The 24,589-nt window shown below is 38.5% G+C and overlaps 1 protein-coding gene across 2 annotated transcripts; it reads right to left on the bottom strand.

The window, feature by feature from the left end:
* Positions 1-1,152: 1,152 nt before the first annotated feature.
* LOC752471 (calumenin) lies at positions 1,153-19,184 on the bottom strand. 2 transcript variants are annotated; one of them, XM_003728848.2, is made up of 6 exons: positions 18,665-19,184; positions 17,195-17,276; positions 12,504-12,624; positions 10,595-10,834; positions 3,981-4,189; positions 1,153-2,770 (listed from the first exon to the last, which is right to left on the bottom strand). In XM_003728848.2, exons 1-6 carry the CDS (start codon positions 18,889-18,891, stop codon positions 2,666-2,668), a joined length of 984 nt encoding a protein of 327 aa, XP_003728896.1. In that variant the 5' UTR covers positions 18,892-19,184; the 3' UTR covers positions 1,153-2,665. The 2 variants fall into 2 exon arrangements, with proteins under 2 accessions (XP_003728896.1, XP_003728895.1); XM_003728847.3 differs by lacking the exon at positions 12,504-12,624 and adding an exon at positions 13,159-13,270 and having other exon boundaries at positions 18,665-19,125.
* Positions 19,185-24,589: the final 5,405 nt, after the last annotated feature.

Here is a 24,589-nt window from a genome sequence, read left to right as displayed (position 1 = left end):
GGTGAAATTCTATGGGAGAAAATTAGTAACCTAAAGTCAGATCAATATGTCAGCTACAATAGTATATAATGAGGATATATCATATATATACTTGTATGACTTGTAATTAAGCATGGTTAATTACTATGCATGTAAGGTATACTAAGAAGTAAAGCAAATTGATTGTCAAATACATCTATACATTAAGTCCACAGAACAGTTGGAAAAAAAAGTGTTAGGGCAGAGTGGTGTTTCTAAAAACTATAAATAAATCTAAGACCAACCAAAACAGAAGAGTAAATCATGAAAGAGTACTAGTAAAACATACATGTACAAACAAAAATTTCAATACAAAAATGAAAAACAAAAATATAACTCACTTTATACAGAGAGAAAAATAAAAACAATATGCACACGTATTGTTTGCATAAACACTTAAGACCGATAAAACATAACTTTATGACAAAAACAAATAACAAAACTTCTCTGATGCTTAGGAATACCAGAGATGACAAGTTCTGCAACAAAAATAAATAAAAAAGATACAAAACTGTAAAGTATAAATCAGATTTTTTTTATTAACCCTTACTGTACTGGGGGGGGGCCTGGGAGGCCCCCCCCTCGACATTTTCGGAGTTTGCGCCGCAACCGCTTGGAATTTTGAATTGTCGTTTCATGACTTTTTTTTCTCAAGTCTCACGCACATTTTGATACCATTTTCGTCGAAATCGGATATACCTGTAAGGCGTTACATAACAATTAGTATGCGCATGTCATCAAAAAAAAAAAAAAAAAAAAAAAAATTGCATCAAAATTTGCATAAATTATCATTGTTAATTACATTAAATTAACTTTTTTGAGTTAAAAAAGAAGTTTCATATGAATAATGAGTTTCAACATTCAAAAAGTGGAGTTTGACACGTTTTCTGTAAAATGCATAAAATTAGCATTTTTGCATAATTAATTAGGCTAACGACAAAAATTTGCATATTCGGAAAAACTAATTATACCATCTTGTTCCTTACGTAAATATCTACAAACGTGCAAATTTTCGTGTTCATCGGACAATCGACGGCCGAGATCATAGGGGGGGGCCTCCCAGGCCCCCCCCCCCCCCCCCCCCCCCCCCCCCCCCAGTCAGTGGGTGCTCAAAATAGCCCAGTACAGTAAGGGTTAATGCAGCTATCAAGAGATTTCTAAAAAAAATCTTGCTGATGTTGATTTTCATGTTTATATTTCACTTGATCTGACTGATAAGAAAGCCAAAATCTGCTTGCAGAAAAGCAACTAGTAGACTATATCTTCCGGTGTTATCAAATGGACTTTATATTTGCGGTTGTCTGCCTTAGCAAAGGCATGAGTATTATTATATCAACTTGGCATTGAACCAAGGACCTCCCAGTTACAAGACAAATGTTTCGACCAATGAGCCATTACAAATCCTTGATTCAAACACCATTTGCAAGCAACAATTGAAAGAAAAAACACACCCAATGTACTTCATAATTGCTCAATTATGGTACGCATGATTATCTTTGAAGATGGAAATTATCATCCTGATATGTTCTACAATTAAACGTTTTATCCAATAGTGTTATAAAAAGCACTAAGTTCTTGATAAAAGTAATCATCATTACAAAGACTCACAAAGAGCTACTGTGTTAATACAATGATTTTTTCTTGAAAATTACACATATTATTTACTATGAGTTAATCTCTATTACAAAAGCACAAATTTGATGAGATGACACACAATTACATTTCTATAATTAGTTAATTTTCTAAAAAATACACATCTGTATTATCTACATGATTATAAACTACTCGAAAGAATCCAAAGATAATCGCTCCTCCTCAATATCTCTATTCATATAAGTAAGGCAAACACAAGTTGGTACAATGTTCTGTGATGCTGTCTACCTTTTTAAAGAACCTGATTCACACATAGCAACAGGAACTGCAGCTTTTATAGTTTCTTACCAGTACACATCATTCACTTCAGACAGCGAAAAACTCAGTAAACCTTAACCCTTTACAGCCCATCAACTTCTAGGAATATACCTTTAAAAAATTGAATATATATACTACATGTTGTTGTTCACAGGCAGCAGTGCTATGAAAGTAAATGCTGGTTGAAGTGAGGATTGGGTCACATGATGTTTCCACGATGTTGCCAATTTGTTGATTTTATTTAAGTAGAATTTCATTATCTCGCATTTCTCTCCAATTAATACAAAATATGGATGTCTCCTGGCACGAGAGTGGAGGTGTTGCACAATTTTCTTTCCATGATTTAAACAAAATTGTTATCTTCAGTAGGGAACAAATGAAAACCAAGCATGTTCCACTTGCTCCCTTATGTCTGCAATGTGTAAATGGTGTAACAACTCACAATGCCTTTGATGGTAGTCACAAGCAGAAGGGTGTAAGTCACGAAATATGAAGAGATGGGTCATCCATCATAGCTGTTCCTTAGAACGAATGATGAGCACAATTTTTGTTAAATGTCACTTAATACCTTTTACCAACAGTCCAATCCTAGCGCCACAATCGATTCCATTCCCTGGGCGTTACTGGCAGAGGGGCGTACGTGTAGCCTTTGAGGAAAGAGGAGTATTACCTCTGGGTTCTTTCATTGTTTTCTGACATGCATAGATACGTCTTGAAAGGCAAGATTAAAAGAGCATTAAAACTCGTCATGTCTAGTCAGGGCTTCGCCGAAGTCAGTCGCCTGGCTGCCAACGAAGAGGTCGTATTTGTCCAGGATTTCAGCTTTGGTCAACTTCTTGTCCTGAAAAGAGAAAAATCAGATGTAAATTGTTAAAGAAATCAGAGAGAGAGAGAGAGAGAGACAGAGTAATAGACAGGGAGAGACAGAGAGACAGAGTGATAGACAGAGAGAGACAGAGAGAGGGACAAAGTGATAGACAGGGAGAGACAGAGAGAGGGAGTGATAGACACAGAGAGAGACAGGGTGATAGAGAAAGAGAGAGAGAGATAGAGAGACAGAGAGAGACAGAGTGAGAGAGAGAGAGAGATCGACACAGAGAGACAGAGTGATAGACAGGGAGAGACTGAGAGAAATACAGAATGATAGACAGAGAGAGACAGAGTGATAGACAGAGACAGACAGAGAGAAATACAGAGTGATAGACAGAGAGAGACAGAGTGATAGAGACAGACAGAGTGAGAGAGAGAGAGATAGACACATAGAGACAGAGTGATAGACAGGGAGAGACAGAGAGAAATACAGAGTGATAGACAGAGAGAGACAGAGTGATATAGACAGAGAGAGACAGAGTGAGAGAGAGTGATAGACACAGAGAGACAGAGTGATAGACAGGGAGAGACAGAGAGAAATACAGAGTGATAGACAGAGAGAGACAGAGTGATAGACAGAGAGAGAGATAGACAGAGAAAAACATCTGTATGACTACAAAGAGGTCACATTGTCAATGATTTCAATTCTTTTCAGTTTTTTGTCATTTTCATTCCTTTAATACTTTTGTTATTTGTTGGTTGGTTTATTCTCTCGCTATCAGAATCTGAATCTGCTAATAGATACTGAGCCTTGGCCTTTTCTTAAAAAGTTACTACTGATTTACAAATTTTAAGATTTTGTTTCACAACTGCATTTATTTTGTTCCAAAGAATCGCTTCCTCAAAGTTAAAACCAGAAACTTCTGTTAATTTCAAAATGACAGTGACTTAAAATCATGGCAAGATATTGCCAATTCAAATAATATTGTTGATGTGTCTGTTTAATATTCACATATTTCATAGCATGAAACTGTTAGGAACCTAAAAATATTAACACTCATGAAATATGCTTCTGTTTCATGCACATGAAGATTTCTAGTTTACAGGGCCCCCTTCTCACAAAGACTTACGATTGATCCAAACCAATCGCAAGTTTGCAGTCTCCTATCTCTTATGTACATAGTTGGGATTGATATCAACTCTTTGTAAGACGGGGGACTTGGGGGTGTTAATAGACTTACATTATCAGTATCTGATTCCATTAATAAATGCTGAGCCTCTGCCTGTGCGTGGTCGTAGTCTTCGGGCAGGATCCACTGTCCGATCTCCTCCCGGTCCATCTTGCGATCGCCGTCCCTGTCGCGGAAGGCAAAGAACTGTTCCCGTTCGGTCTGCACCCAGTCCGGCTCGGCACCGCCCTTCTCGCGCTCACTCTTGGGCCACATGTCGCCTTATTGGAAGAGATAGTACGTCCAAAATTATAAGACTTGTCATTCATTTAACCCTTTTGTGACAATCACTCCACATTCTGTGGTTTGGCTCAATGGGTGGTATTCTCATAAGTTAACCCGGGACTAAGTCTAGACTAAACAAGAATTTTAGTTCACACTTCTATGGAATGCTAGGTTTTATCTTCATCATTCAATATTCATGACAAAAATAATCTATCAAAGACCTTGTTAAAATTCAGTTCATACTCATATTATCTTTTCTTCCCATTTCGTTGCAAAATAAATTTGTTGGACACTTTTCATTGAAGGATTAAAATAATCTGTACAGGGTAAATGAGTTTGCAACAGGCACTCCATAAAAGTGTGGACTAACTTAGTACGCGCTAACTTAGTACATGCTACCGGAATACCACCCAATAACTTTTGATTCAGAACCCTAAATTTTACAATCCTTAAATTGGCAACAAGTTCAAACTTCAAACTGAGAGATTACAATCTTTGTTTTTTCAATAGAAAACTGGCCGTTTATTGAACATTTCGACAGCGTTCCCGCCCCTGTATATCGTTTCAAGAGACACTTTCCAAAGTGATTAACAGCGAGGCACTAATAATTCCATGATTCAAAGTATACATAGGGCCATTGCATATCCGCCAACATTTGCAAATAAGAAATCTGTACCTGTCACATATTAAGTGCAAACAAACTAACAAAGTAGTTGAATTCCATAAACCATAGTCTGGTGTTTATTCCCCGCACTCGGTATCAAGTCACGCGTATCGCATATACATCGCGCACATGCGATCTGACCTCCTGAGGTCACAGGTGTCACATTTGCATAATCTGATACATATTCATTATCATGACATCCCTCCTTTGCCAGAATGAAACTTTATCCTGGTCTATTTTTATACTATAGTTTCACTGAACATTCTTGTAATATTTCTTTTGTTCTTGTGTTTCAGCCATATGTGAATTACTGAAATAAACATGCTTTGGTGCATTTGCTTTTGTTTCTTCCTTTTTTTTTTTTTTTTAAAGAACACTTCTAACAAACAACAAATTTATCTGGTCGATAAACTTTTCCCAAATGTTTTATCTTCCAAACAACTTTGTTGAACAACATAAAACATAACATGCAATATAATATCTTTCATGCAATATCTTTCATGCATCTAGTCTGTGGTCCAAATAAAAGTTCAACTGTTCACTGGATACTATTTGAGTTCTAGTTTTGAGTTTGTGTAAATCATCTGTTATCTCCAAGCGTTCATACGACTAGCTGAAACTGAAGTTTCTGGAAATACTCTCTTCGATGATTGAATCCATTTTTGAAAACTGATCGATGCTCCAACTCAAACTTGTGTTTTTCGCAACACCTATCACATACAATAAGGGCAGCGTTCGGCGTACACCCTTTTACATTGATTAATGTATGTGTAAGATTGAAACATATATATATCAGAACTTATTATTTTAGCACATAACACAACTTCCTCGTACGCTTGGTTTCCATGGTGATTTCTCCAACATGTCGATTTCACAAATATGGGCAGCGCAAGGCGTACACCCTTTAAATCATAACTTGGCTTCAACCAATGATTTCCAAACATTTCTCCTTGGCACATGTAGTTTCCGATATCACTGTCGCTATTTTACAAAGAGCTCATTCCCACCATATTGATCTGGAATCACACGAAATCATCATATCGCTTAGGGAATCTTCTCTGGCGTTGTGGTCTACTAGCTGCCATAGGAACGTTGGTGTTTGTTGTCTCTGCTTGGGTATCACCATCTTGATGTCTCTGGTCACCGCCTGATGTGTTGCTCGCTGCCTCTGAGTCTGGATCTCTGGTCACCGCCTCAGGAGTACTGGTCTCCGCCTCAGGATTATCGTCCGACCCTTCAGGAATACCGGTCACCGCCTCAGGATTGCCATCTGTCCTCTCGGGATTGGCAGCTTCGTTATGAGTGTCTCGGGACATGTATCTTTTTACACTTGATACATTCCTATTATACAGGACTCCGTCAGGAGATTTCACAGTTACCATACTTCCTGTTCTTGCTGTCACTGTGTATGGCTGGCTAAAGTATGGCGTGTCTAGTTTCCTCCTTTCATCACGTCTTACTATCACCTTATCTCCTGGCACTATGTCAGAATGTACGGCTCCCCTCTTCAGATCTGCATAGTGTTTTGCACCACTTTTCATTTGGAGGTCCCTGTCTCTGAGTTCCTGATCCTCACTAATGTCCTGGATTTGTGGTAGTTTAGTTCGGATCTTTCTCCCGAACAACACTTCTGCCGGGCTTTTTCCCGTTGTCGAATGAGTACTAGCCCGGTAGACTGCGACGTAAGTCAGCAAGGCCTCTTTCCAATCCTTGCCTTCTGCCTGTGCAATTCTAAGCCTTTTCACTATACTCTGGTTCTGTCTTTCGACCTCGCCGTTGGCTTGGGGCCATTTAGGAGTCACCCGATGGTGGTGAATTCCTGTAATGTTCATGTACTCTGCGAAAACTTCTGAGATGAACTGGGGTCCATTGTCTGAGTATAACGTCACAGGTAACCCATGTCTGCCAAAGATTTCAGCCAGGGCTTTGACTGTCTTCTCTGCAGTGGTTGATTTCATGATTGCATACTCGTAGTATCTGCTATAATAATCAACTACCACAAGTATAGATTCTCCTGTCGGAAGTGGTCCTAGGAAATCAACAGCTACATCCACCCAAGGTCCTGTTGGCAACAGAGTACTTCGAATTGGTTCTGGTGGATTACCCCTGCTTGTGATTTGGCAACCATGACAAGTCTTGACGAATTTCTCTGCATCTTTCTCACATCCTGGCCACCATACCTTGGTTCTCAAATTCTGTTTGGTGCCAACAATGCCCAGGTGTCCTTCGTGAGCTAATGACACCATCTTTGGCCTCTGTGCCTGTGGAATCACCAATCTGCTACCTCTCAGCACACACTGACCAATTATACAGAGTTCATCCTTGATGGGAATGTATGCTTTGTATGGACAATCATCCCATTGTCCACTGTGAATACACTCTCTGATAACTTCGAGTTCAGGATCATGTTCAGATTCTCTTTCGACTTCCTTCGTTGTCACCGCACCTGGCGTTGACTGGACTGCCACAAAACGCACAAAGCTCTCTGCTTCTGTTTCCAACACAGAAGTTTCTCTCGGGTGATCATCCTTCAGCAATCTTGACAATGGATCTGCTATGTTGGACTTTCCTGCGATGTGGACTACCCTGTACTTGTACTGTTGAAGCCTCAGAACCCACCGCTCTACATGTATTCTCGCACATGGCTTAGATCTCGGTGAATAAATGACTTCAAGCGGTTTGTGATCAGTCACTAGATCAAACTCTATTCCATACAGGTACGCATGGAATCTTTCACAAGCCCACACAAGTCCAAGGGCTTCTTTTTCCGTCTGAGAGTATCTCCTTTCAACGTTACTTAACGAGCGGCTGGCATATGCTACTATCCTCGGGCCATCACCATGCACCTGCACCAGCACTGCTCCTAAGCCAACTGGACTGGCATCCGCTATGACCTTTGTCGGTGCATTTAGATCATAGTAGCCCAGGGTCTCTGCACTCATTAAGCTTTCCTTCAGCGCCTTAAACGCTTGTTGTTGTTCATGACCAAATTGAAATGGCGTGTCCTTTCTGGTCAGCTTTCTCAGTGGATCTGCCAATGTAGCAAAGTTCGGAATGAACTTTGCGCAGTAGTTGACTAGCCCCAAGAAACTTCTCATCTCAGTTGCAGTCTGGGGTTCACGGGCCTCTGCAATTGCTTTCACCTTGGCCAATCCTGGGTTGAGTCCCTCGCTAGTCAGTCTGTGCCCCATGAAGTCCAACTCAGAGACACCAAACTTACACTTTTCTGCATTTGCAGTAAGTCCTGCGTCCCGCAGTCTGCCAAGCACCTGCTTCAACCTCTTGTCATGCTCTTTCTGGGTCGATGCATGCACAATGATGTCATCTGATATGTTCGCAGCTCCTTCTATCCCAGCTATCACTCTGTGTATCTCATATTGATAAATCTCTGGAGCAGCATTGATTCCGAACAACAGTCTCTTATAGCGGAACAACCCACAATGAGTGACAAAGGTTGTCACCTCTCTAGACTCCGGATGTAACTCCAGTTGGTGGTACCCCCACTTCAGGTCTATTTTCGAAAAGACCTTGCTAATCGACAGCTCCTGTAGGACTTCCTCAATAGTGGGAATGGGGTGACGTTCTCTTATGATTGCTTCGTTCACTCTACGCATATCGATACACAGTCTGATTTCATCATTTCTCTTTGGAACTATGACAACTGGGCTTACCCATGGCGTGGAGCGTTCAACTGGCTCAATGATGTCGAGATCGATCAATTCCGCAATCTTCATTTCGACCTTTTTTCTCAGTCCAAATGGAGTCCTTCGCACAGGCTGGGCCACTGGCTTCACCGTTTCATCCACTGCTAACCTAACTTGTCGGCCCTTCAACTTCCCTACTCCTTTGAAGACTGCTTCAAACTCATGCTTTAAACCTGCATAACTCTGTACCGCATTTACATGTACAATTCCCACCTGGAGCACTCCCAGCTCTCTAGACGTATGTTTGCTGAGTAAAGGTTCTCCCTTTTCTTTGATGACAACAAACTCTGCAGTCGACTTCATCTTGCCAACTTCTACGGTGGCTGTGAAACATCCAACAGTTGTTAATGGTATCTGTGATGTGTACGGATAAAGCCTCTTGGTACTCTTAGTAGATTTGCAGATGATTTTGTCCTTCTTCAGTTTCTCCCACAATATCTGATCTATTACATTGCAATCACTTCCCGAATCTACTATCACTGGGACTGTGACACCTCCAATGATTATTGGGACTTTCTCATGATCACCATTCACAGCAAATTGATAGTACCTCTGATCACGGCCACGGCTGTTGTCATCATCACTATCATGTCCGGGTTCACCTTCCACTTGGCGAACTCTATTCTTATACTTCTTTCCATCTCTGGACTTCCCATCTCTGAATTTTCCTCTCGCCTCACTTGTGCTCTTGGCCTTACTTTTGCACATCGTCGCAAAGTGGTTTTGGCCTCCACATTTCCGACAGATCTTTCCTTTGGCTGGACATGATGCATCCTTCCCAAAATGTCCTTTGTTCCCACATCGGTAGCATTCCAAATTCTTTTTTCTGTCATTCTCGTATGATACTTGATTCACTTGACCAGCTCTAGGCCTTTCTCTCTCTCTCAATGACATGGAGTTAAATTGACCTTCAACAGCTTCTAGAGCAGCAGCCATGGACAATGCATCATTTAACTTGAGCTCACCTCCTTTCTCCAGCATTCTCCTGCGAAGTTTATCAGCTCTGCAGTACTGAACTACTTGGTCAAGAATTTGGTTTTCTACATCCCCAGCTACAAAATTGCATCCAATAGCAACCTGTCGTAATTTGGTAACAAATTGGGCAACCGTTTCACCATCTTCCTGCTTTGTTTTCCTGAACAAATGTCTTTGAAACGTAGCATTAGGTTTGACAACATAATGAGCATTTAGGGCATCTGTGGCTTTTTGATACTCATTCCTCTCTCCTTTATTGGGAAGTGTTTTGAAAGTCTCCCTTACCACAGGCCCCGCAGTGTACAGCAACAGTGCTCTCCGTTGCGCCTCCTGGGCCGGCGTACATCCGTCCAGAAACAGGCCGCGACTATCGGCGTAGGCCTCGAACTCTTCAAGCCAAGCTTTCCACTTGCCGCTGACAATACTTGCACCACCCGTCGGATCGAAGTGTGGAACTCCTCGAAGCGCTAACAATTCCGCTCCAGCGAATGCCATGTTGAAACTTTTCCAGCTCGTAGCCACAGATTCAACATCCAAGAAACATTAATCCTCGTCGCCAATGTCACATATTAAGTGCAAACAAACTAACAAAGTAGTTGAATTCCATAAACCATAGTCTGGTGTTTATTCCCCGCACTCGGTATCAAGTCACGCGTATCGCATATACATCGCGCACATGCGATCTGACCTCCTGAGGTCACAGGTGTCACATTTGCATAATCTGATACATATTCATTATCATGACAGTACCCTTATCAAAACAAAATGAAATGATGGGCTCTGGTTTAACCCAACTTGAACCCAACAGATGCCTAGATGGTGCTCGATAGGTTGCACTCCAAATTTGGCTTTAAACAAATTTTGAATTCTGAAAAAAAATCAGAATATTCTGATTAAATCGGAACAGTTGGCAGGTATGCCATTGTTGCACACAATTTTTTTTTAATAAATCCTACAACACTGTTTCTAGTCATTCATTTTCACATTAAATTACCCATGCATAAAGGGTTTTTAAAAGTGGTTTAACGCGCCACATGTGAACAGCACTCAAATCTTACCAATGTACTCATCAATGTCCACAAAGCCGTCTCCGTTCTGATCGATATCCTCCATGGTCTCCTCGACGACAATCTCCCTCATGTGACCTTTCTCCTCGGGGTGGAGGAAGCCGACGAACTCCTCGTAGGTCAGGTCACCGTCGTTGTCCATGTCGGCGACCTTCCAGCGCTTCTTGTCGCGGCGGATCATGGTGCTGAAGTCCATGTGCTGGTTCTCTTGCATCCGGGAGAGTTCCTCCTCTAAAAATAAAGATAAGGATAAACTTGATAAGTGTTTGTTGGGTTTTTTAAAATGAAAAACACTTTCATTAAATCATTTTCTTAAAAACCCCATGGCACTAGTTTGGCCAGGAGGGATTAGACCTCCCTGCATGGTAACTGACAGGTGGTTATCTCCTCAAATAAGCTCTCAATTAACAGAAAAAAAGGATCATGGGGGACCAATGGTCAAGGATTAGGCATTGTTTGCTATATAGAGGGCACAAATACATTTTGTAGCTATAAGTGAGCACTAAAAAAATTTAGGTTTTTGTTTTCCCCTTGCACGCCCCCCCCCCCCCCCCACCCCCCTTGAGTAAAAAAAAAGAAGAGGATTCGCGAGGAAAAAATGGTATCTAACAACATTTCCCCCTTTCGAGTAAGAAAATTGGGGAAAAGATAGCGCAAGATAGGGTAGAATAGAGATAATAAGGGGAAAATCAGGAAAATCAGGATAAAATAGGGAAGAAAAAAAAAAATTCTGGTAAAAAAAAAAAAAAAAAAAAAAAATCTGGATTTTTTTTTTTTTTTTTAATCGGGAAGGAAAAAAAAAATCAGGAAAAAAATCAGGAAACCGATTTAAATCAGGTTTTTATCAGGCCTGGTAGTGCAGTGGGGCTTTAAGTTAGTTTTAAAAGAAGACCAAATTAAATACTTAATATCATTGTGGACTTCCCCTTTAGCTTTGCATTACAAAAAAAAAGGTACATACATGAACTAACACTCAATTAGAACAAATGACAACAAATATGTTTTAAAGCAAAGTTATGTTGGACATCCAATATCAGTCTTCTTGAAATTTGGCAATACCAAAATAATTATTCTATTCTTTCTTGAGACTAATGACAATTGATACATATAAATGGCGCCAATGTCTTGCTCAGTGTTTACAAGCACCTACTGGTATCACTGTGGTAAAGGACATTTTGTCTCTGGAGGACTTAAAGAGCCATTGATTTGTTCTCTTCAGAGATAGCCATAGACTATACATGATAACTAAAAACAACAAAGATTTTTTTTGCACTGGTTTGTACGGCTCCTTTAGGCAAATTTGATTATAACACTGATACAACATTACACTCAAGATTAAAATTCAGAAAGTGATTAGGCATTCACAACGTACACCAGTAAATGTCCCTGTGAAGAAAAAAAAGTCACAAGAATTTTTGTTATTCATTCATTAATCGATCCATCCATTCATCCATCCATCTTGCTATTCATCCATCCAGCTATTCATTCATCTAGCTATTCATTCATTAATTCATTCATCCATTCATCCATCCATCTATTTATTAATTCATTGATCCATCCATCCCTCCATCCTCCCATCTAGCATTTCATTTATTCATTCGCCCATCTAGCTATTCATCCATCTATCCATCCATCTTGCTATTTATTTGTTGATTCATTCATCCATCTACCTATGTATTCATTCATTCATTCATCCCTCCATCTAGCTATTTATTATTTATTCATTCATTCATCCCTCCATCTAGCTATTTATTATTTATTCATTCATTTATCCATCCATTAATCTACTCATTCATTCATTCTCCCAGTGATCAAACCATCCATCCATCCACTGATCCACTCACTCATTCATGTTTCCATCCATCCATTCATTTTATTCTCTTAATCATCTGTCTCTAACCTAGTTGTTGTTCATCAGCTCCATAGGTTCCCCTCATGAACTCGATCCACTCAACCTTTTGGTCCTTATTCGAGTCCACAGTAGCCCAGCGCTCCACGACATCCCTGTCGATGGCTTGCCTCTGCAAAGTGGACACACTTCTTCATAACTTGTCTTGTTCGAAGACTGATTGTTAGTGTTATGACAGAATGCAACTGTTTTTAATAATTTGTGCAAGTGTTTTGTGAAAGTGTCAGTCTGAATCGTCAGATTTGCATGGTTACTAGTAACTGAAAATAAGTTTGGATGTTTATGCTTTCCATCCGCTTCCAGGACATTGAGTTTTGGGTTAAGCAAATGAAAGAAGGAGATAATATTGGAAAAAATGTATGTTCTATCATGGTTTGCTGGCTATGTAAAAAGAACAAAAGCCATGTTAGAAGATTTGAGTCTACATCAATCAAGGGAGAATATTTCCATTTGAATCACACAGTCTTGCACAAAAATAATCGTCCACAATTGCATTTAATCATGTTTGAGGGGAGGGAGCATCAGAAGTTCTACAAGTAAACTCCTACTGTCCCACACCTTGTATTTGATGTTAGTAACTGCACCAAGCAAGATGAATGTTAAGTAAGTTATTGTTAATGAGAGCGTTTTGTGGTGGGGGTCTCACCGGTTAAGCCGCTGTAAGTGGTCTGATTGTATTCTTGCCAGGTTATTTTAGGATCTCCGTCTACATTGTGCCCTTTCCATTGTCGATCTACATCCTCGTAAATATATCGGCTCTGTAATTTGCAGAAAAAGAATAAAAGAAAGGGGCAAAACAAGGGAGTGAGTCATTTTTCATTCGTGTCCAAGACCAAAAAGTGAGCCATTTTTTCAAAACAAAAATTTAAATTCAAATCTAAAATAATGCTGGTCATCGATTCCCAACATTTCACTTCCATTTTCGTTAATTTTTTTAAACAGAGAAGAGGTAAATCAAAGGGTAATTTTTGTCCTCACTTATACTTCTAGATTATAAGACCTAGACGAATCCCTTATAAAACAATATACCCGGTAAAGAGTAACATTTCTTTTTTTTAAACAAAAAGTCAATTAAAAGGGTATTTTTTGTCCCCTCGCTTAAACATCCGGATTAAAAGATCTGAAGTAACCTTATTTTAATTCAAAGATAAAACTAATATTCATCATAGCTACAATTTCCAAACAAGGGAAACGCTCTCGGCGGTCTCGCCTGCATAACGCAATTCAATATGATAAACCAGAACGTCAATGACGTAGCGCTCATCCGCATCTCACAACAACAAATATCGTAAATTTTATGTGGTACACTTTTGAACTGGTCAAAAAATAGAAATTTGATGCCCTGGAAGGGACATAATTTCATTTCATTTGCATAAAGTACCATAAATAATCAATGGAGCAAAATCTCACAATTCTGTGTAGAAGTTTATTGTTCCAAATTAAGCTCTACCAGATAAGGCAAAATCGGTCAAGAGATGAGGGAAAAAAAGCAATTTTTGTTATTTTTGGAATAAATTTGCATAAATTACCATAATTAATTAATGGAGAACAATTTCAAAATTCTGTGTAGAAGTTTAGTGTACCAAAGTTAGCTCTACGATATAAAGCAAACCAAATCAAAATCGGTCGAGAAATGAAGGAGAAGAAACCTTTTTTGTGATTTGGAATAAATTTGCATAAATTAGCATAGATAATGAATTTCACGATTCTGTGTAGAAATTTTAAATCCCCTCCTAGCCCTATCATATGAAACAATCAGAATCAAAATCGGTTGAAAAATAACGAAGAAGAAGCATTTTGAAAATCTTAATGATGATGCCACAACAAAGTCTAAGTTTGTTGACCTTAAATGGCCTTTGACCTTAACTTAGTGACCTGAAATTCTACTCACATGATTGGGGAGACTTGATAACCCTATAGTCCAAGTTTCATTGACTAAGCACTTATACTTTCAAAATTATATCAAAAATTCAAAAACTTAACCTTAGGTTAAGTTTTCGATGATGATGCTACAACATAGTCCAAGTCTGTTGACCTGAAATGACCTTTGACCTTGACTTTGTGATCTGAAATTCTACTCACATGATTGGGGATACTTGATTACCCTATAGTCAAAGTTTCATTGACTAAGAACTTATACTTTAAAAATTATACCAAAAATTCAAAAACTTAACCTTAGGTTAAGTTTTTGATGTTGACGCCGTCGCCGTCGCCGTCGCCGTCGCCGCCGCCGCCGTCACCGGAAAAGCGGCGCCTATGTCTCGCTTTTTGCTACGCAGGCGAGACAAAAATTAAGCTCTTTGCTTCCTAAATTCTATTCTTTTAATTTGTTTAAGAGGGTGTTGTTTTTCAATAATGCCAGACAGAGAATCCCTATTTTGAGTATGGTTTGGAAAGTCTTCTAAAAAAAATTAGAGTAGCTTTAATCAGACTCCTCCCTTTCACCCAGACAACAGACGTGAGGCAATTTGGTTTCTCCTGAGCGACAAGAATGGCAAGAAAAAAAGAAGACACACCACAAATGGCTCCATGGATGATCTGATTAGTGAAACTAATGTTGGTGAGGCAAAATGGTATTAGGTAACTCTAATACTGGGGGGGGGGGCAGTGACAAAGACCATAAGACCAATAAAATAATACAATGAAATAAGTAACCTGCAGAACTAGAATATTGTCTATTGTTTTTTTTAGGGGGGAGCAGGGTAATTCTGCTTGAAAAGAGGGGCATCTATTTAACCATACTGCAAAAGGGTATGGCCAAGTGTTTACTGGTATAGGATTCTATTTCTATACTAGGGGCTTTAAACTGAACAAATATGATGATGGAATACAAACAGCTGGTTACACAGCAAGAAATCAAAACAAAGCACTGTCTGGAAAAAATTAAGGGGAAACATGCTTTCAAAAGCAGCAAAAATTTAGCTCGATCAAGGCATAATAATAACATGCCCCTCCCCCATCTCCCTTCCCACAGAAAGCAAATTTAGTCAAGTCTGGACGATGGAAACTATACCCCCCTAACTGCAGCCCAGTCTTGACACAATCTTAGACTTTCAGAAATGTTAATATGCCATTGTACAACCCATAGAAAAATCATGTTCAGAACTTCAGATTAAAATGCAATTTTCATTTTAAAATTTAGAATTTGCAGTTGCTGCACATTTCACTGCAAGAATTAGATGCTCTAGTTACATGTGGCCAGGGTATGTACGTGCATCCTAATTTCTTGAATATATCTGGAACATCTTTGCAATTTTGTTTGTCATCTCTAGTTGATGCATTCTGTCAAAATAAACTGGCTTGTTATTGAGAGGATTAAATGTCAAATTATCCTGGATGCCAGGCTAACCCCACAGGTTGATTATCACCAGACATACGGTACTTCCTGTGTCAGTAAGCCTTTTGTTTTCTCTTGTATTTTCAGCTGAGGTCATCATTTCCTTTGTTTAAGCTCATGCTAATCTGCTAAACACGGCCACCCACTTTAGTATTAAAAAGGTCAATAGCATTTTAAATGCCCATAACTTTTTTAATATGCGCTTATTTGATATGAACTATTCAAACCAGGTAGTTAACATCCCGGCCCCCCCCCCCCCCCCCCACTCAGTGTTATTTAGGGTACGCGTATGCTTGTTCCCTCTTTTTGAAAGCACCCCCTATCTGAGGACTGCCAACATTTCCGAACCCCCTTTCGCGGCCTTTTCCGGCCTTGGAGACCCCCCTAAATACGGGAAAAATGCTCATTGTACCCCCCTAAATTCAGAATAATTTCTCAGGAGTCCAAAGAGATGAGAGAAAAAAGAAAAACACCCCACTTTTTAAAGAAATCTCCGGGTGAAAAGTCAAATACACCCCTTTTTTTTACAATTCTCGGGCCAGACTTTGCCGCACGAAAAGTACCCCTTTACCGGATATTTTGGTAACACGCATGCAGTCATTCTGACCCCGGAGTGGGGGGGGGGGGCTGGGGTTAACATCCATTTACTAAATGTTATTAGTTGTTAAAAGAGAGAAATCCCTGTTATGTTTGAAAAATAGTATAACATGTATAGAGTAGTCAAAATCACTATTTAGTCATGAATATTAAAAGCATGTAAATGTACATGTAGGTCTGATACATTCATCCAAGTTTAATGCACAAGTACATGTATAGTATGGTGCCAATGTTCACTCATGCAAATAATATTGTCAACAATTTATACCAAATTTTATTCCATCTTTCTCTCTCATTTTATCTTCATCTTCTTTTTCTTCCAGTTCCTCTTTGATGTAATATTGTTGTTCTGCTTCTCTCTTCTTCCAGATTCCCCACCCCCCTCCAAAATTATATTCCTTGAAAACCCTATCTCTATTTGCTGCAAATTTAGCAAAATTATATAAGAAAAAAAGGTATGTTGTGGAGCAAAGGCGGAAAAGTTTACCAAATTCACAGTACAAATGTAAATGCAGGAAAATACTTTTTTTGCCTGCATGAAAATATCCTTTTTTTGCCTGTAGAAAAAAAAAAGGTATGACTTGATCAGCAAAAAGTGACTTTGCTTTTATTTTGCTACAGAGATACTGACTGCTTTTTGGAAGAACAGTAGTGTCAATGACGAGGCTCAAAGAAGTGATGTAAAAACTATTGATCTCCCCTGCATGTACTAATAATATCACAGACATTGTCTCAAGTAGATATTTACCTGTTGTAACAGAATCCAGTCTTTCAATTCTTCTTCTGTGACAAACCCATCCTTGTCAGCATCGATCTTCTCAACGATTTTCCTGCAAAGAAAGAAATTCTTTGAAAATAATGAAGTGCAAACAATGTTATCAATCATCTACAGCTGAAATTAACATGAAAGAGGTAATGTGTTTGTGATTTTAAATACATTTTGCTTGTTATCTGACCAAATGCTCCTACAAAAGTAGCCTGGATTAATGGAACGACACATGCACAGGCCAATGGTATAGTTTGTTTATCCGTTGGGGGCCCCATAGATTAACACCAATTAAACTATAGAAATGGGATATGACTGAGTCACTGTAGCCCTCTTCTTCTTCTTCTTCTTCTTCTTCTTCTTCTTCTACTTCTTTGTTACTTCTTCTGTATGGATGTAGTAGCTGTGCAGGTGTATAGTGACTCAATAACAGGCCCACAAAGAACTATGCGCAGCTCAAAAGACATCTGTAGCTTAACAGAGGTAAGCCTTTTCAACTCTCAGCTCGGAAACTTGATTTCTATGCCCTAATCTTGTTTATTTTAATCATTAAATGACTCCTGTTTGAGCCTTTATGGAATGAACTGAGATAAAGCTAAGATTCTATCTAACTTGTGCTCATAAAACTCTCCAACAAGGATTGCAATTAAAGTCACAACCAATTGCTTTGCACTTTTGCAGCAGATATCTTACCAAGAAGTCCCTGGAATTGAAAGTATATTTGAATTATTTAATGTAACAGGTGAAATGTATACAATATATCAAGTTATCAACACAATCTGACTTCAGCAGTTCAGCTCTGCAAAAGACTGATCTGTTATTGACTTATTGTTAATTTCTTTGATTTAGGACATTAACTGATACATTTTTCTCAAGACTAGCAAAGTAGCATTAGGAGTCATCAATTCGTCCCTATTTTCACGAAGTGACGGTAGTGAGGAAAATCGTAACGCAAAGTGAATGCAATTTTTTTTCTCTACCGTCACTTCGTGAAAACAGCGACGAATTGAAGCAACGTGCACATTATATGCATACTGACACAGACACATGTACACAAGTCATCAGATCATTTTATGAGAGAAGATGGAAATTTAATGACAGATAGACCTGGAACTTGACTGCGGATCTCTGCACTTTTCCAGTACTTTCACTTTCATTAAAATGATATTTAAGTAATTACTTGAATAACATCTTTCATTGTTCAAGATTATCAAGGGCCATGCAGGGCTCAATACGTATTTGTAATAATAGTACACAAAATAATGCTTAACATTCACTGTAAATCAGAGTAATCAAGAGATTGATTGTTATTTATTCCTTTATCCATTCATTTTATTCTTATTTTTTCCTTTTTTGACTTTTGCTTTTGGCATGTTTTGATGTTCTTTTATTTCTCGATCTGGTCTCAGAAAGATCAGAACTTACAGAAGATAACAATTTTTTGTTTCTTACCCGAGCCTTTCTCTGCTCTCTTCTGGGCTGAGATTATCGAATGTCTTTGCGTCTTCGTGCCCTAGGAAAGCATCATGGTCATACTCAGGATTGTGTTCGTTTCCTTCAAAATGTTCTTCGTCGCTCAGCTTCACCTCTTCTTTCACCCTGCCCTTGTCGGCGGGCTTGGCCAGAGTTACGGCGATCAACAGCGCCAGGTACATGCACACAATCAGCGAGTTTTTCATCTTGGACGGTTACAAAATCACAAAAACAAAGAAAGATATATAACTAATTGTAGTTCTTTTCACTACGACTGTCCAGCAGGAGATTCTCTTGGGTTGTCTGCGGGAACGGGCTTTCAGTCCAGCTGCAAGCTCGGTGAATTTCAAATGTAGTTTATCAAATTTTCTGCAGAACTCGCCAAAGTTGACGTGGAGCAGACAGTCATGACGTGTACCGTGACCCAACCGGAAGTGCCCGTAATTCCCCCTGCGACAGGTTAAGTGATGTTTGACCAATCAGTGAATGGGAAACTGGAGGTGTGTCCTTTCAACCCAATCAGATATGTTGTTTCATTCTAGGTAAAAGGAAACGCGCGAGGTCAGGAAGCTAAGTTTTGATTGGCTCTAAAGTGCCGTGTTGGCATAAACTTCGGAGGTGTTCGCGAGGCAACTCTTGGCGGGTGGCGCGCGATACCAAAATAGAAACACGCTCAGCTCGCATGCCCGAGAAATTAATGGATATTCCAAAAATGTTTACGAAGTCGGTATAGACATCGAATGAAAATGATTATCATATTTTCGAGACAAATAAGGCTAAAAAGTAACTGTTCCGAGGAATTGCTGTACCATGACACGTTGCTTTTAATTAATGCTTTCTTTTATTTATATAGTAATATTACTTTGCTTATCCTAGTAATGGAGAGTGTTCTAGAATACATTATCAACAATCAACATTATGATAAATTTAGGACCAAGAAAAGCGATGTTTCATCCAACTTCTCATAGGCCTATGTAAAATCCTGTTTTCGATTACTTTGTAAAAAAAAAATATTTATATGATACTTGAATGATCGAATGGATACTATAGTATATAAGCAGAGGGCCAGAGTGTTTTCGATATAGGCCTACTATAATCTCAGTTCCATTTATTGGTATAAACATGTGATTTGGCCCTCCGCTTGTTATTAAAAAGGATGAATGGCTGGAGGAAGTATAAATAATATGTTGAATTGATTGATTAGGATTGTGTCTAGATGATTATGATTATATGCCTATACTACCATACGAAATTCTCTATTAAAGTATTGTCGTGTTGGGATCGGTCTATTGAGTTATTGGCAGTAGGAGAGGTACATAAATATAAAGAAGCAAGGAGAGACTTGTAATTCCGGAGCTATATGAGAGTATTTATTATCTCCAAACTTTGGAGAATCAAATCCGTCACATCATTATGAACTGCATATATAAAACACTAGATGAAGAGAGAGCCAGCTAGAAAGAGGGTCTTGATCTAATGGTGATCAAAACTGAACTCTCCCCCCAGAAAGCCAGAAGCTCTCATAATTATACAGGAGGACACAAGGAATATGAGGCTAGGTTACATTGTGTCAAAGGGACAAAGACAAGTCAATTCTAGCTAACACTGTTCTGGGAAAGGATCTTATCAACAAAAGGGGGCTTTGGTTATTGGGAGAAAGACAGGAAGTCTTTTGGTTTGGTGGTTTAGGGGCACTTTAGAAAATGTACACAATTCGTGGTTTATTTAGCTGGAATAAGTTATTAAACAATGTCTTGGAAGGAGGTCTGGTATTTCGCAGGTTGGGTCTTATCTGTATTGGGGCATACTGAGTGATATTACATATTATTACTGAGGGGGAGTAGATTTGTAATACCTTTACATAACATCCCCTTTCTTTGGAAAATAAGGCTCCTCTCCCTCTTTTCAAAAATAGTAGAGGAAGAAAAAGGGGGACATCTTAAAATTATACACATATTAATTAATTAATGAAAAGTAAAAACTGATAAGCGAAACATGTGATTATTGTTCCAATTCCTCTTAAATCTCTCTCACACACAGCTACAAATTGAATACATGGAAATCACTAATATTCTAACACAGACTAGAAGCACAAACTGAATACACTTATGATATTAACAATACTTAAACACTGAGTCTATACTAAACACATATAGTAAAACAAAAATAATGGAGACTATTATGCAAATCAAACAAATGAGAACTAACCTTAATGCAACATTATCGAGGTTATCTCAAATAAAATGTATGCTCCTTATTCTTTTCTTTCAAATCAACTACACTAACCAATGAATGAGCAAAAATCCAATGAATAAAGAACTCAAACAAATTGTTACTTTGTATCCAAATGAGTTTGATACTTAATTTCCGTAAGTATGATGTTGTGATTATGATCACCCTTCAAGCATAGATATATGAAATATGAAAGCAACGGGTGCGCTCAAGGTAATGAAAGTAAGTCCATGCGACTAGGCCTATAATAGGAACATGGAAATGCAGTACAATCATATACCTATCCCGTTATTAATCAAATATTCGTATAATCATAAAACCTTTAAATAATGAATCAAAATCAATTAAACCTCAAACAAATATTTTCAAATTTGTCACTCAAAAGCAACGTAAGAATCAGAATGTAACAGCAATTATGGTCAATTAACAGCTAATACAAATCTATTTCTATTTCGACAATACAATAAGCAAATTCCTTTAAAACAAATCCAAACATAAGTCACCCATCATTGACTTAATACCTATCAATTATTCACTAGTATTTTATATGTTTCATAATGCGCCGGTCAAAAGTATAAGTACCGTGTCATACCTCAAAATGTCGCAAGTATATAGTCAATAGTTAGTAGGTGTCTTCCCAATCTGACTCGTGGTAGTGAGAACAACAATAAATAGTTACAGTATTTTAATAAAACAAACTTTGTATCTATATGCACATGGTTTGTTCAGTTAACCAATATCGCAGAGACAAATCTTCATTTAAATTATGAAGTGACCTGACTATCTGTCAGTTGTATGCGTCGTACTGCCTGCACTGGTAACTGCATCTATAACCCTGGGTGAATATTTAAATATTTCATTCATTAAACTAATTTCAACTCTATTAAAAATTGAACTACAATTACAAAATATGAATACGAAACACGAAAGGATAATGGAATCAAAATAAAGCACAATCACACAAATGTATCTGTCCATCTTTTAACTGCAGAAATGTTGCAGGTTTACAAAAGCCTCAAACAGTGATAAGCCAATTAATAGTCAAGACTAGCATGTGACATTACCATTAAATCACAAATTATATTGTCTCACCTTTCCTCTGCAGATTGGCAGGATTACGAAAGCCCTGAGCAATTGATCTAGTCTTAGACAAGCTTACAGTATATAGGGTGGTGATGTAATTTATTAAACTTCCAAATCATTTATCATGTTTAGCCACATGTCACCACAGTCGTACTTGTCTGGTCAGTTAGGGGCATTTTGGTCAAGGTCAGTGAACAGAAAGAAAAGACAGCTAGTGCAAACTACGAATTTGTTGCAAATAAATTACGCAGATGCACATTATTAAAAAAATTAAAAACAATTAACTACAACACTATCCTCTCTTACTCACTCACAAACTTGGAACACAAAATGATCACTTACCCATAACTAGCAATCTGTCTGGTGTGTTAAAATTTAAAAACAGCGGATCATACATTTAGTATGAAGAAGAAAAAATAGGATAAGTCGAAAGTTCAGGTTGTAAAGTTATTAAGCAAAAATTATGGGTGTAGTGGCATCGATGTCCTCATCATGGTCCTGGGTGCATGTTGTCTGTCTATGCCAAGGGCGTTGTTCTTGTTCTTCGGTGTCGTTCCTGATCCGTTGTAGCAGCTGTTGGTGCATTGAAGTTTGTCGTCGTTGTCATCGTCTTCATCGTCGTCGTCGCCAGTCGACACGTTACCATCTTCGAGGCCTTGGTCGATCCGGTCCATGCTGCCTGGTAACAGACAAAGTTGTGGAAGCGGGAAGGCCATTCTAACGATCGTATGCTCCCTGTCGTCTACATGTGTTAACGGCTGCAGTCATGCTGCCTTTACTCACTCGCTAGTGTATTTCTTTAAAAAAATCAAAACCAGTGAACGTCGATCCGGATAAAACAGGTCACAGTCTACTCTATGGTGTTGAACGGATAGAGGCAGTAAATGGAAGCTATATATTGCATCTCATCAAGAGCGATGGAAATAAGTCTCAGTTCTAATCTGAAGAAAGCATATAATATACTTGTTGATGATCCTCCACGAAGGAAAACAGAAATGTTCACAGTACTTGCTGGTCTTACTCACAATCAGTAGTAGGAATAAACCCTACCAAACGGGGTCCTCCTCGATATCTTATTGAAGAAAATTCTTCAAAGCCGGGTCCTCCACCATGTCGTGTTGGGATCGGTCTATTGAGTTATTGGCAGTAGGAGAGGTACATAAATATAAAGAAGCAAGGAGAGACTTGTAATTCCGGAGCTATATGAGAGTATTTATTATCTCCAAACTTTGGAGAATCAAATCCGTCACATCATTATGAACTGCATATATAAAACACTAGATGAAGAGAGAGCCAGCTAGAAAGAGGGTCTTGATCTAATGGTGATCAAAACTGAACTCTCCCCCCAGAAAGCCAGAAGCTCTCATAATTATACAGGAGGACACAAGGAATATGAGGCTAGGTTACATTGTGTCAAAGGGACAAAGACAAGTCAATTCTAGCTAACACTGTTCTGGGAAAGGATCTTATCAACAAAAGGGGGCTTTGGTTATTGGGAGAAAGACAGGAAGTCTTTTGGTTTGGTGGTTTAGGGGCACTTTAGAAAATGTACACAATTCGTGGTTTATTTAGCTGGAATAAGTTATTAAACAATGTCTTGGAAGGAGGTCTGGTATTTCGCAGGTTGGGTCTTATCTGTATTGGGGCATACTGAGTGATATTACATATTATTACTGAGGGGGAGTAGATTTGCAATACCTTTACATAACAGTATTCGCATGTGATTTCGGATGGGCTTAAATGAGAAAGAGGTCTCGGGTGTATCTGTCACCGATTAGTTCAAGAACTTCCTGCCTCGGTCACAATAAATTAAGTGATCTAATGTCAACAAAACAGGTTGACAGGTAGACAGGCTACTGACACGTTGCTCTCAAGATGATTTTACTGAGTTGCTTCCGCTCTTGAATAAGGCCTATGTCACATGATATTAAAAGGCATTTTAAAAGTACATGTAGTTATTTGGGTATTTCCTTCTCTTTCTTTTTAATTAATTTACTGGCCTATTTAAATTTGACATTTTGTTTTAAAGAGGGGTGGCCTGTAAACAAAGAAAAGACCTATCCAATTAGTGTTCGCAATTGTAATATCTACATCCCTTGCTTGATTAATACAATTATATTGGCAAGGATATACTTCTAGAAGGTCTTTCCTTTTACTATTTTATATCGTCTTATCGGCATTGCAGGAACGAAGTTTCGGAAAGGGGAATGGGAACTTGATTTTTTTTACCGTGCACTTTTTTATCATTATTCACCCCGATAATTATTCCGTCCCGACCATGTATCAAAGTTTTTTTAAATTTGTGATCCCGTTATTATCTAAGCATTTCAAAGACAAATACTAAATGAAAAGTAAATTACAGTTGGAAACCGGTGTTTCCCCCTTGATGCCTTGAGCTAGGTTTACTCCTTAACTCACTGCTTCCCATAAAGCTGAAATACATACATACATACATATTGGTATTACCTCTTTTTATGAAACTATTGTTTTAATATGAATTATTCTTGATATATATATATATATGAGGTTCTGAAAAGATAACCTTATGTTATCAAGACGTATTGTAAGAATCATTTCATTTTTGTTAAG

Source organism: Strongylocentrotus purpuratus, unplaced genomic scaffold, assembly GCF_000002235.5.
Source record: "Strongylocentrotus purpuratus isolate Spur 01 unplaced genomic scaffold, Spur_5.0 spur5_scaffold_18, whole genome shotgun sequence".
Taxonomy (NCBI): Eukaryota; Metazoa; Echinodermata; class Echinoidea; order Camarodonta; family Strongylocentrotidae; genus Strongylocentrotus; species Strongylocentrotus purpuratus.
Note: the sequence above shows the minus strand (reverse complement) of the source record. Positions and strands in the feature narration are given on the sequence as shown.